Source organism: Lissotriton vulgaris, chromosome 6 (genome assembly GCF_964263255.1).
Source record: "Lissotriton vulgaris chromosome 6, aLisVul1.2, whole genome shotgun sequence".
NCBI classification, from domain to species: Eukaryota; Metazoa; Chordata; class Amphibia; order Caudata; family Salamandridae; genus Lissotriton; species Lissotriton vulgaris.
Window position 1 is genome coordinate 136,022,312 of NC_141694.1, and position 14,374 is coordinate 136,036,685.

Genomic DNA, 14,374 nt, shown 5'->3' on the forward strand with positions numbered 1-14,374 from the left:
ATTCTTTGCCAAAAATGTTATTTCTGCAAAATTCTAATCCTATCTGTAGAGACTAATGTTTCTGATGTCCAAGTGCATTGCATTTGTTTAAAAAAGTTCCTCAATCACTTTGGGGGCCGCGTGATTTGCACAGATCGTTCCATTATGAGGACAATGAACGGGTGCGTGGAATGCATGCAACACTGCTGGGCTTTTTCTGAAATGGATGAACAGATGGATGCATGCATTGGATTTAGTCCAATATTTGCTTGAGTAGATGAACCTTTATTGACCCAGATCTTGTTCATTAATTGCAGCCATCATGTTGCTTGAAATTGCCTTGGCCCTGGTGCTGGGGGCCCTCATCTACCATTATATCTTCAAGAAGAAGGAGGAAACGCTGGAGATGGGGGACGGATGGTGGGGAGCAGGGGAGGAACCGGAAACGGAAGAAGAAAAATCTGTGCGCCCTTTTAAAATCGAAGCATCAGAAGAGATGTTAAAAGTAAGTTGAGGCAGAAAGAAAGATTAAAAAGCAAATTCTATGTCTGACGACTTTAAAAAACATCAAGTAGACTATAAAAAGTTTGACACCTTGATTTTTTTGTGATTTTTTTCTTAATAAATATTTTATTAAATTTTACCTTACACGACTACAAGCCATATGTATGATAGATAACACGTTTCACCTACATTGTTGAACTTTGTTCCACTTATACTAGGCACATCAGATTTTCATAACTGTGGAGCTTTATACAGTTCTGCAAATTTGGCGTAATAATATTTATTGTAAACGAAGATAATCATTCTCTTTGATTTGAACCATCAATAGACATAGAAACGACACAATCAAATATCAACAGACGTCCTCAAGGTCAGTTTTTATCAACTCCCTACCTGACTATGAAGCTCGGATATTACATAGCATCTCGGAAAACGATGGGTCTTGTACCAAGGGTGCTCTTCGTTTGCTTGTTAGCAGCCAATGTTCCTCTTTCAGGTCTAATTACAATAACCAAACAAGGTCCTCATCAAGAGTTGGCCATTATTGGCTGCAATAATTATCAATATTTACAAGGCGCTATAATTATCGCCAATCATGAGTTTCTGGGAAATAACGTGCAAATATTAGTGCTTTATACCAAAAGCTGCATGTTCCTGTATGAACCAGGCATTTACTCCTCGATAAATATCATCTGGTTTGTCCTGCCGATATTGACCACAAAACTCATCATTTTGATATGTGCAGTAACAGGAGTTTTTACAGATAAAGGACTTAGTGTGATGTATTTTTTACACTTTCTTGAGGCACTTTGTTACTGTGCTACAGCTCTAACGTTCACCTCAGCTAGGTTTTCCAGATGAAGTGTGAAGGATATCTTAGCTACAATAGATGAGTTCAACCTCTTGTACATTCGCAGGAGTTCTGGAATAATGCACGCTCGCATACATATATGAAGTAGATTACTTTCAACCCTCAAGCCTGCTACGGTCGGACATTTTTAACACCCCCTTTTATTGAGTGTGCGGGTCAAATAGTAAACTCAGTGAACACTTTTAAGCAGCGCTAGCCTAGTTGTACCTGAAAGCCCATCGCATTTCTGCTTGTTTGGCTCCACTGCAGGCACAAGATCCCAGACTTCCCTGCGGCCAATCCTAACACTGCTCTCATTCATGACAGCCTGGATTTGCATCCCAGAGAGACTGGGAGCATGTGCCTGCTGTCTTCAACCCGGCAACGCAACTCGGAGACCGCTTCAGTGCCTATGTCGGTTTGGCCTTCCTGAGACAGCTATTACACCCACATGTGCACTGACAACAGTGCACCTACCACCTCCCCCCAGTGCCTGTCAGCTCCATGGCCCCACCCCCTAGACTTGGCGCTGTAGAGAAAAATAAAAGTATAATAAACGTGCTTTATTATCTTATTTTTCAAGTTTTGATGCTGCCGGGGGGTGATGCCTCTCCGCCATAGCGGACGAGCCGCCGCCGTTTAAAATATAGCATCCTCTTGACAGTCTCCTTTTTAGCTTGCCTCTTAAAAAGAAAATAACCTCAAATTCGACAGATGAAAATGATCAAGGTACTGGCACTTTTCAAAAGCAAGTCATTTCTCAGTTATAAAACAAAAATCTAGAAGACTTTGTTCTGAATTCTGTGTTCCCCCTCATCCTTTTAAAAAGAGCTGTAGTTTTCTGAAAATGCCCTTTGCCTGCACAATGTATGCCCTTTTGCAGTTATTTCACGTAATGTGCATTTGCAGTCAGAATTTCCCAAGCTACCGCTCCATTTCTGAGGTATAATAATTCACTGGATTCTTCGAGCTTTTCTGGTTTGGCGATGGCTGTCATCGCACCATCTTGCAAAGTGGTTCAAACACATCTTTCAAGTGGTCCAGTTGAGCCAGTAAGCTTTTTGTATCAGAAAATCAAACCTAAGTAAGCTGGCTTAATTTAAGGAGCAGGAAACCTGGTTCAGGACATTGCTGGGTGCTCTTTCGTTGAGCTAGGGTTTCACCTTTCAAGTCACATGTCACAGTTGCCTTGGTTTAGGGCCCCATTTGTCATGACACCCCCTCCCCCAACGCTTTCTGAAATTGCCTACTGAATTACTCAAACGTTTATGGCTCCTTTGTAACGACAGGCAACTCCTTCCATTGAGCAAAACGGATGAATCGTCTCTGTGCTACTATCCCTTAAATCTGGACCGTTCAGTCCATTCCTAGTTCTGACATTATTCACTGAATGGTCATTTTAGTGAGCTTTATCTAGGAGTCTAGGGACAGTTTTTGTTATCTAGGTCTGTAGGGAGGAAAATCTAGTAGATGCCTGGTATATAAAGATGCCTTAATATTCTGGTGTGATCAAAAATACAGCTCCAAGTAGGAAGACTGAAATGACTTGAAGAACAGTGGTTTAAAGTAGAAAAGTAGTTTATTCAATATAACAACCCCAGAGGCATCCAAGGAGCAACTCCTTCAGCAACCGTACATCTCTGGACTGCTTCCTGGATTCCACACTCTGGAATCCAGTGAGCACAGTGTGACACATAGAACATTACAGCATCACAAGAAGATACCAAGATACAACAAAGACCAAAAATCGATTTACATTACTAAGAAAAGATATAATGCTAAACTACAGTCTGCTTAGTTACAATCTGGCGATTGGAATTTCAAGGGGAATTTATGTGAAGGATTATCTCATGTTAAATCACTCAAACGCCTCTCGCTTAGAAATGCAAACTATATGCAAATGGTTTGTGAGCCGCGCAAACCTAGAAAAAAAGGAGAGCTAAAATTACATTTTGGTAAGATAAAGATGTTTAAGATATCTTTTTTTCAGAACTATAAATTATATTTCATGACATGATAGGCATCTGACATCAAATATCAGAACATTTGCACTAGTTTCATTTACTGGCTTTACCACTCGAAGGGGAACACATTTTAGCTTCACCTGTTGCAGAAGAGTTTAAAGAATGCATCAAAAATGATAAAGAGAACGGGACATTTGCTCTAGGTACATCTCGGTTACTACAATCCCCACTCAGCCCAAGGAGTATGTGGCCTGGTCCCTTCAGGTGCTAAAAAGGAGGGGATAACCTTCCAGCTTTAATGAAGAAATCCCTGTTGGAACAGGAGAACCACACTTGCCAATTTATCCCTGGTGCACCCCGGAACTCTCTTTTCTGTTGTTCAGTCTCCTCTAAAGTATTTCCTAACAGTTGTGGCACCCTCTTAAGGCGTGAGTGTGTAGATGACCGAATACACAACCGGTGGGACATCCTTCAACATCTGGCCAGACAGGATGGACATTTGTCGAAGTGAGCAGGTATTGTGACTGAGAAGACTAGAAAAATCACCTCTTCAGAAAACCTCCAAAACATGTTCCTACCCTCAGAAAAATTTATGGAAGAGCAGGAAAACGTCCTTGGGTTCACACCCATTCCCAATTAATTTTCCCACCCTAAATGCATACTGAGAACTACTCCAGAAATGTTGAAGTAAATATACAGTGAGAGTTTGACAGTTCCTAAAACGTGTTCACATCTCCAGAGGTTGTGGGCTAAGGGATTTCTCCACAGTTAAAAATATTTTGCATGTAGAGAAAATAACGAGAAAAAAATAAATGTGCACCTGCACTTTTTCCCCTAAGTCTGTTTACCACCTGCTTGTAAAGTGCAGAAGTATGACTAAAAAAGAAGAATTGAAATGCCTGGAATTTCCTTAATTTCTATATATTTCCAGAGAAAATTTGTCATTCACAACATTTAAAAAAAAATACAGTTTGTAGATCTACTCCCTTATTATCATAACCTGTTTCACCTTTCCACTTCTTCTTTAAATCCCTTTTTTTGTATTTTACTTAGGATCTCCATGCACGAATTGACCAGACCAGATGGACCGCGCCACTGGAGGACATCCGCTTCCACTACGGGTTTAACTTGACTTACCTCCAAAAAGTGGCGTCATATTGGCGAAATCAGTACAGCTGGCAAAAACAAGTGGAAATTCTCAACAAGTACCCACATTTTAAAACTAAAATAGAAGGTATGACTCACACACTAACATTGTCATTAAAAGAGAATAGCCAACATGTTGCTTAGAGGCTACAGTATTTGGATGAAACACTTACTGCACACTAAATATGAAAAATCCCTTCTGTTCAGAACTAATTGGTCATGAAAACAGTGACTGAAGTCTGTGTCTTAATCTTGCCAGACACTAGCACTGAGTTCTTCACCGAGAATTCTGACTTTCACACATCTGTGAGAGTCATTCTGGGTGGGGTTTAGTGACCAGCAAAAAATAGGTGGGTCCATTGCTCTGTGAAAAGCTGGAAAGGCTGTGTGGTGCTTTAGAAAAGTAGTAAATATTAAAAATGAAATAGCCAGAAAATAATCATCAGGGTTCTGACCAATCGGTACTATTTGTGTAAGGCACTAGATTTTGAGAGGAGTCTCTTAAGGGTAGATGGACTGAGTAACATTCAAATGGTATTTATAACACTGACCCATTAAGACAGGAGTTTCAGACTCTGTCCTTCAAAGTTATTGTAATCAATCTCTCCCCCGCTCCTTCTCCCTCGCTCTCCCTCCCCCTCCCCCTCTCTCTCTCTCTCCCCTCCCCCTCTCTCTCTCCCTCTCCGTCTCTCTCCCCCTCTCCCTCCCCCTCCCCCTCTCTCTCTCTCTCCCCTCCCCCTCTCTCTCTCCCTCTCCGTCTCTCTCCCCCTCCCCCCATCCCCCCTCCCCCCCTCTTCCCCTCTCCCCCTCTTCCCCTCTCTCCCCCTCTCTCTCCCCCTCCCTCTCCCTCTCTCTCTCTCCCCCTCTCTCCCTCTCTCCCCCTCTCTCCCTCTCTCCCTCTCTCCCTCCATGCAAATGCTAGGTCTAAAGTGCTGTCAATGTTTAAGTAGTTACTCTATGTGCAATAATTTACTTAGCACTTTTGTAGTCCTGAGAAGATTAACAGAAGCGTTGGTATTATCAGGACTTAAATCGGGGGTCCATTACCGAAAGTGCAATGGTTTTTGCACCCCTGGGGCAAGTTGGTATTACAGAGGGGGATGCAGATTTTGCGTGCCCACTTCTGTAAAACAGATCTTGCCAGAGCTAAATGTATGCCGGCTCGATCTTGAGGGGGCATTGCCTCATTCGTAAGGGGGTGTGACCCAATGCAAATGAGCAAATCCTTTGCTTTTGAGCTCGCGCTATAAAAAAGATGCACATGCCAATGCAAGAAGTCCATCAGGAGGCACACTGATTGTGCACCCCACAGGCACTGCTTGAAAGGGGGTCCCAAAGAACGCCTGCAGACATCCCTTTGCAGGCGGGCGCAGTCACTTACTGCACCTGCCTATAGGCGATCTCTGCCCCCTTTTGAAAGCCAGGTCAGGTGCTGCCTGCACAATACAAGGCGGGCTGCGGCTTCAAAATAGCCTACCCGCCTACCCCTTATGTGCTAGCCCTCATGCCGGCATTGGTTTGCGTCTCCACTTGGAACAGCGCATTTACTGTGAAACAACTCCATGTAGGGGAAATGGCAGACTTTTTAAAGTCATCTGACATCCTCAGTAGTACACCTGGCAATTTATGCCTGGGGCTGTTTTCCAGGCATACTACCCTGGACCTTCATGAATCGAAAATGAAAGGGAAAGTATGCTCAGGCGAAAGCATAAATCTCCCGGCCCTTTAAAGCCTGAGTAATATGATGCCATTGAAGTAATGTGCATAGCATTAAGAGGAATAGTTCTGTCTGTTGTGATCATGACTCCAATTAAATGTTAGCATCTTTCCTTTCTTGTTCTTTGCAGGCCTTGATATCCATTTCATCCATGTGAAGCCACCTCGCCTACCTGCGGGACGCACTGCTAAGCCGCTGCTGATGGTCCATGGATGGCCAGGGTCATTCTACGAGTTTTACAAAATTATCCCTCTCCTAACGGATCCATCCAACCATGGTCTGAGCGATGAGCACATCTTTGAGGTCATCTGTCCATCCATTCCTGGCTATGGCTTCTCAGAAGCTTCTCACAAGAAAGGTAAAGGTGGTGGGTCTTACACTGACTGGCCAATTTAACACGCATGAAAGGATGGAGTGAGAATCTTACTTTTCTGTCCATCATTTAAACTCCTCTGGCCTTGCCTTATTATATTTATGAAATGGCTGGTAAAACCCATCTCTTTAAGCCATGAAAATGAAAGAACAAATGAGAGTGCTTGTGGCTGTTTTTCACATATAATTGATAATCATGAGTAAGAAGCAAAACAAACTAAAAAGCCTTGTATTGGATAATATGAACTTAAGTAGGAAGGAAATATATAAACTTCCATACAACAAACAATTAGACTTAAGAGTTAATCAAAGTCAAAGGACTAGTCATATTGGAGTTGACAATCATATTGCGTAACCTTTTTCAACTGACATCTAACGCACCCCAACGTCTCTGCGGTGATGCTCATAAAAATATACAGAAATATAGGAATGCCTCTCTTTCAACAAAATAATAATTGTAAACAGTAATGCTGTGTCCCGTGCTCCACAATGGCCAATGACCACAAACACTACTCAACTCCCTCTGTGGCACTATACATGCAAACATGAGCTATTTGCAAAGGAGCAATCGGACACCGAGAGAAGAAGTGTTGGAGAACCCAGTTGCAAGAAGATCTGACCACCCTGTGGTCCTCCTTCCCAGCCTCCGTGACCTTATCATGGAGGCAAAGACCGCCCTACGCCTACGAAGCCTCAAAAAGATGGAATGGTCTATCTTGATTCATGGTTATAGCACTTGTGACTTCATAGCAGAAACAACCGGTCTTGCCACAATAAACCTAGTTCAAAAATCATTTCTATTGACTTAAAGAGCAAACGACTGGATCACGACAAGCCTGCTCGGTTACCCAAAAATGTAATAAAAAAATAATTACCTGAGGAAGGCAGTCTGATTCTCCACACCAGCGCAGTCTGATAGTTAATGTGCAGCTGTTTTTTCTTTTTCCAGGATGTGAATCCGTGGCGGTGGCCCGCATATTCTACAAACTGATGATGAGGCTGGGATTTCGGGAGTTTTATGCTCAAGGCGGAGACTGGGGATCCTTGATCTGCACCAATCTTTCCCAAATAGCCCCCAGGTAAGGAACATATTTCTTTTTCCCATGAGCATTTTACTTCAGTCAGCATGGCTTGATACAAGAGTATTTGTGAATCACTTTACATAAGGATACTCTGTGTTGTGCTGTTCAAGGCTGCTGTGCCCTGAAGACCTCATAGCACATGCCTTTGTTCTGTATGCTTATCCCCTAGTATGGATCCCTTCCATCTACCAACACCTGGAGTATGGAGTGGACCTCGGTATCTGTACCTGCTGGCTTTAAATGGCGCGTCATCATGATGATCATCACATTATAAGTAAGAGCCGCGCTTTTGTTGGCTTCTGGTATATGACTGTGTCATGCGTGCACAATCAACCAATGCTGCTGTTACACCTGTCTGAGCTGACATGCCTTCTTTGAATAGAGACTCTACCGCAGACATTTTTCTAAATTTCAGAAGTTCTAACTTCGTGGGTTAACCAGTGGAAATCTCAGAATGCACAGAAAGGAAACTTTATTTGTGAATGAATTTTATTAGCCGTACTCCTGATTAGTTATCGCAAACAATTGCTTCTGTTCTGTAGGAGCAATGAAACTAAATTCCATTATCATTACACGAAATCAGTGTGTGACATTATTGCCGTTGTTTGTAACCGATCTTCTTCAAACTTGGCATGCTTTGTAAAAGGCCCTTTGTTTAGGTTTAGTGCCAATGTGTTTTGCCTAAGTTGCTGAAACATTCTACTTGTGGTCCATGGTGTGCAAATCCTTCTTAGTTCAAATAAATTACTTACTGGTAATCTTATTAACTTCTAGCGCTACTTCTTGTCCGAACCCTTACTTAGGAGGTGAATCCCACATCGATCCAGGAACAGTAGAAGAAATGCTGAAAATGTAATCCACCCACCCAGCTGTGTGTCAAAAAAGCTGAATGCTGATCTATCATGAGAATTATTGCGATTTATGTCACCAGAACCTGATTGGAACAGAAACTACATCTCCCAGCATGTTGGTGATATAGTGTACCTGATTATCCAATCAGTGTCCCAGCACCACATGAATAGGAAGATTACGAAATCCACATAACATGTCACACACATTTTTGAAGGAGTCTGTTCTAGGACAGGCTGAGCCCGTATTCCCGACTCAGAGGAGCATCAAGGAAGCAGCATAACTACTGGCGTCCTTATTCAGGAGTTCGACACCGAACCCACTAAAGAGGCAGCGATACAACATGTAGCACTATAAAAGATCCCACTCTGGAGATCTGACTCCCCACACCTATCCGAGAGGAGATTTGTGGTAAACAAAGATCCCAGCTCCCACCAGATTGCTGAGAAGTACATAATTCCAGTCGACAGAATCACCTACAATACCTTCTTGCCTGTCCCATGTAGTATAAGATATTTCAGTAGATATCAATGGGCCTGCATACGCATCACACGTTATCACAATAGTACTGAATGATTTATTGTAAATTTGGGGTTGTTTTCAATGGCGTGCTATTATCTTCCAGCAAAAAATTGCCAGTTACAGCAAGTGTACATGTGAGACCAGACCATGGGATAACGCGTGCGACACGGTGGTGGGTCTGACACTTGAATTCATTACATTGAGATTAGACTGTCTATTATTGCAGTGCTATTTCCTTCTTCCCATAGTAATCAATGGCAAAGGATGGTAATTGATAAGAGAAACTACCTATATGACTCAACAATTAACCAAAAAACATTAAGGATTGTACATATTAATCCTAACTGTCTGGTCTTGAATGCACTGTCCTGAGTCGGTTGATGTCTTGCCCTGAGCACGACCTCAATTTGAATGTTCTCCACTATTGGTGATCGCAATGAATTGTTTGGTTAAGATTATTAGAACCTTGAAAATATTGGCTGGGCATTCAATTGCAAACCTGTTTTAAGATTACTAGGGTACCCGGCCTTTCCAAAAAAAGAAAAAAGTCCACTCCCCTCATCAGGGACCGCATGGAAAGTGTGTTTTGCATTGTGATTCTCTTGATACTAATCATATTCAGGACTTTTTTAATGATGAATTTATGAAGAGCAAGTATTCATGATTATTATATGTTTGCATGTGTGACTGTAGATACACATGCTCTGCATACTCCCACCATCTAGTGTTAGATTTGGAGTTGTGCAAATAGTTTTTCTTCGAAGATGATGTTCGAGTCACGAGATCGAATGACTCCTTCTCCCGGTGATACTGCGCATGAGCATGTCCGGTTTGGACGTGTGTGCCTCTCCTTGTTGTTTAACTCCTTTCAGGACGGGTCTTCAGTCCTATCCTGTTTTCGATGGAATAGTTTGTCCTGATTGTGCTTTTCCATTACTGTACCGCTTTAAAACTTCGTCGGTTCGGGCACCAACCTATTGCCCTTTGGGCATCACCCGTGTCTCATCTACCATCTCACGTGCACAGTCAGTGTTGAAGATGTGTTTCTGATGGAAAGGACACCTTTACAATTTTGCCTGCAGTGCCACTCCAAATATCTGCACACTGGTCAGCACTCGGTGTGCAAACTTTGACATCTCACCCGACCACCGCGAGGCCGACTGCAATGCCTGCAACTCTTTCCATTCCAAAAAGACTCTCCGGACCGATTGGCTCATCAGTTGCAGATGTCTCATCGGAGTAAAGACGACACTCCTGACATTTTCGGGGAGAAGCACTCCCAGGAGGAGACTGCTGCGGAAGACTAAGAATGGACTTTCTTTGTAGAAGAACACACTGGCTCTGACATGAAGGAGGAATTAGAGTACACCCTGCCACCCGGGCAGCGCGTGAGTACTATCGACCCAGACCCTGCTCCACAACCCAAGCATGCCTGAAAACACTTGCCCTTCCCAATACTAGAGGTCGCCAGACCACCACTGCTGTCTGGCCATGGTCAGATCCCCAAAAACACTTTGGATGCCCCACCCTCGGACCCGGGATTGAAAATTTCCACCAAGGTTAAGCCCTTGCGTCGACTTCCTCGTATTAAGTGCATGCTTTGGTTCCAACCAAGCCTTCGAGACATATTTGGCAATGGAACACCTCTAACTTGGTACCAAGCAAGAAACATTCATATGTTCCGAAACCGTCGGAGACCAAAATCTCATCGCATTCCTCTTGTTTCCATGTTTCCTGTCGAGCCTATCCTTGAAACAATGGACATTCTACAACGCAAGATCCAAATTCAGAAGGCACCTGGCAAATAATGGCCTCTCCTCCACCAAAGAGGCATTTAACCTTTGAAGATGCATTGGACGCTCCTGTTCTCCCCCAAAATAGAACAAAGCTACCAGTCCTATCCTCATCCTCCTCTGCTGTCGCCACCTCCACCACCACCACCATCAAAATCTCTACCATCATCAAAACCTCCACCATGCCCTTCTCCTTCCCCCACATCTCCACAACTTGACCCTCTCGATGCTACACCTCCAGGGTCATTAAGATCAAACACTAGGGGATCGGGATCCCCTACGCCTGACGCCATGACGCCTAATGATCCATATCTTTATCCAGCCTATCTGAAAGAAACAGTTTGTTATAGATTCCTTACCTTAGAATTCCCCCAGGATTCGGACTGGATCCAGAAAGTTTTTCCTCAGCGATACCCTTGTGCATCTGAAGGTGGGTCGGTCGACTCTGCGTTCGGCGTCGTGGTCACGGGATGACGTCACAGTAGCTACATAGATGCCGCCCTCACGAGCGGACGTTAGTCTTTCTTTTTCTGCGCCAGCAAGAGCAGATCTGGAGAGAGCTATACCTCCTGTCACTTTTTGACTAACTTTCGCTTGACTTTTGTCAACTTCGTTTTTTGAGTCCATTCGACTCTTGGTGCACGAAGGATGCCCGGCTTCAAGGCTTGCAGTTCCTGTTGCTCGAGGTCCCAGTCACGTAGGAGGTTGCGGGACCAACACCATCCTTTATCTATGTCTTTGCACTCTGTGTCAGGTACGTCAAAGCTCAAGAAAAAGTCGAAGTAGCATTGTCGCTCTTCGACTTCTCCCCGTCCCTTGGCCAATGCGAAGAGGAATGCGGGTGGTGCCCCTCCCACGGCTCCGCGTACGGAGCTCGTAGGGTTGGCTCCTGGTTTCTCCCCCTTCCTGGGACCGGGAGCGACCCCTGCCCAGCTTTGTCAGTTTTACGAAGCGATGCACGCCATCTTTGGGCAGCCCCTCTCAGCCGGCGTGCCTTTGGGCCCCACAGGCTCGGCTAGGGGCCCTGAGCCTTCAGTACCAGTGGCTTTGGCGCCGCAGGGTCCCCTTGGATACAGGCCTGGATCCGGATTGATGCCGGTCGACCTTGTTACGCCTTCCACAGAGACGATTCCATGGGCACGACATCCGCAACCGGTGTCGGCTGTATCCCCAGCCGACGTCAACCCCAGCCTCCACCGCGCTTGTTTTGGCTTTGTCGCATTGGTCTTAATCACCACAATACTACAATCAATTTCTTCTAGTTCTTGTTCTGGGTGTTGTCAGAGTTATTGTTTTTCCATGGATGGAGTCTTTATCTGTCATGGAACACAACTTGTTCACTCACAAGTGCTATTTCCGACATCAGCTGATATTTGAAAAACCCTATCATATGAAATACAGATACCTAGTTAATGTAACATGTCTATCAGTTCTCGATTTCTCGTTTGACAGTGGATAGAAAGAGCAATGTTTATAGATAAAGGAGCTTCTCTTTTGCTGTTATGTCTAGGAGCTGAAGTAGAGTCTGTTCTTGAATTCTTTACACTGTTAAACATCAGTAATTCGGAAATAGACAACGCTCTATTGGTAACGGCTGTTTCGCAGAAACACTGATCTATGTTGGGTCCATCAAGTATAATTTTAACAAGGGCAAGAAGCAATTCTGTAACTGATCAGTTTCTATAGTCATCCCAAACGTTTAGGTTTTCAGATTTTAGCATCCTGTCCTTTCTAACAATGTTTGCTGCACTGGCAATATTTACAGTGTCAGAATTTGATTGGTCATAGGAAAATACTAATGCAGATCCTACACTGTCTTTGAAAGCTACCGTAACAGGAAATCTCATCCTTCATTGTATGCCTTTAAACCTCTTGTATTTCTGAGAATTCTCTTTTTAGCCTTGTTGAATTACCGTTACCTGCAGTAGAATCGAGCTGCTTTACTCTGCTTCTGTAAAAGTTTACTAAGTCACAGAGTTTGTAAATTGTTTTAACATCTCCCTTTCGGGAATCTTTCAGACAAGATACAAGCTTGGCTAGAGCTATTCCTTTTACTGTGGTCTCGCAAGGTGATTCGTTTTCTATTCTTTAGTACACTGTGTGCTCTGTTTAAAAAGTCCAACAAAACAATTATGATGGTATTCAGCATCCTGTAAATCCATCTCACCCATAGCCAATTTTGCAATAAGTGCTGCATCTTGAACTTACCCTTCACACTGACGAACATTTGCATCCACACCTTCTGTTTTTGCTTTAAACATTACAGATGTATCTGATTTGTTGCAAAAGAAACATGTTTTTTTACAGGAATTTTATTCGGAACTGGAATTGCTGAACGTGTTTTCACTGAGCTACCATATAGATCTGCATGACTGTTTTCCAAGCCTGTTTCTGCTTTAGATTGTCACCCTTGTTTAAACCCAATTTATGCCACACTGCATTGTTAGTTCTTACTATCTGCTCAATACCACAACCATAATTAATCCATTCTAGTTCTATACTCCTATGTACGCATTTCAATTCTTTAAATTTATTCAGGTTATGGTCTAAAGCACTATAGCCTGACCTATAATTTTTGCATGTAGCATCTGCTGGTCTAATAAGTCCTGACAAAGAACACAGATGGACCGATTTGTTGCAACAACATTGTGCTGGACAGCTTGACCACTGGTTGTGCGTGTTGCAATAAGGTATTGTTTGGACATGCTACTCATTTTGAGGCATTACAGAAGATGTGTTGAAGCTGAAAGAAAAGAAAGGTACATATTAATGTATAATACATTTTAGTAAATGCTGATACATGTTCATAAGTATGACTATTTACATCAAATTTATGATAGATTTGAATTTTAAAGTAATGTACATGATTTTGGTGGCCATTTTAGTTTTGCATTTGAAATCCGGTATTTTTAGGAGCTGCGATCATTGATCCATATAAAATTCTTTCTTGCAGTCATGTCAAAGGCCTCCACTTGAATAAGGTCTTCGTCCCACAGGGGCCATCTCAGTTCTTCTCTATCTTGTTTGGGAAATACTTCCCTGGGCTCTTTGGGTTGCGAGATGTGGATGTCCAGCGGATGTTCCCTTTTATGGAGAAAGTGTTGTATCACATTGTGAAGGAGAGCGGCTACATGCATATTCAGGCGACGAAGCCCGACACTGCTGGTAAGATGTGCAGATCTACATGTCCGGATGCATGTAGTGGGCAATGAAAGGTAACGACCTTTCATTGGCTCATTAAAAAAATCTTTGGAACTTATAGTATTTTGTGGGCATGAACATCTTATAATGTCACATTAAATATAGATTTGAAAGGCTTTTCTTCATTTGCGCTTGTGCTATGTGCAATATCACTGACATTCCAAAGAAAAGTTGGAGAGGGCAAAGAATTCCAGAGTTCAGGAGCAGAAACTCAAAATGACATATTCAGAAAACATGTTCATGTAACTTAGATCTGATGCTCTAAATAGACGGGTTGTGTTGTTGAAGGACGTCAGTCCGCATTCTGCGACCAAAGTTTTAAACTGATCACTGTTCACCTTCAGCGTATGGAATACTGATTAGTTATGAAACTGTGATTCACTGGACCTGAACAT

At 43.1% G+C, this 14,374-nt stretch overlaps 1 protein-coding gene across 3 annotated transcripts in view; it reads left to right on the plus strand.

Moving 5' to 3' along the window:
• The window catches only part of LOC147706905 (epoxide hydrolase 1-like), a 289,615-nt gene that overhangs the window by 217,331 nt on the left and 57,910 nt on the right, over positions 1-14,374 (plus strand). For all 3 annotated transcript variants that reach the window (XM_086926163.1, XM_086926165.1, XM_086926164.1), the window contains 5 exons: positions 297-484; positions 4,351-4,531; positions 6,291-6,518; positions 7,482-7,611; positions 13,732-13,943. In XM_086926163.1, the coding sequence (XP_086782289.1) occupies positions 302-484; positions 4,351-4,531; positions 6,291-6,518; positions 7,482-7,611; positions 13,732-13,943 (934 nt within the window). In that variant the 5' untranslated portion in view covers positions 297-301. The remainder of the gene's footprint in view (positions 1-296; positions 485-4,350; positions 4,532-6,290; positions 6,519-7,481; positions 7,612-13,731; positions 13,944-14,374) is intronic.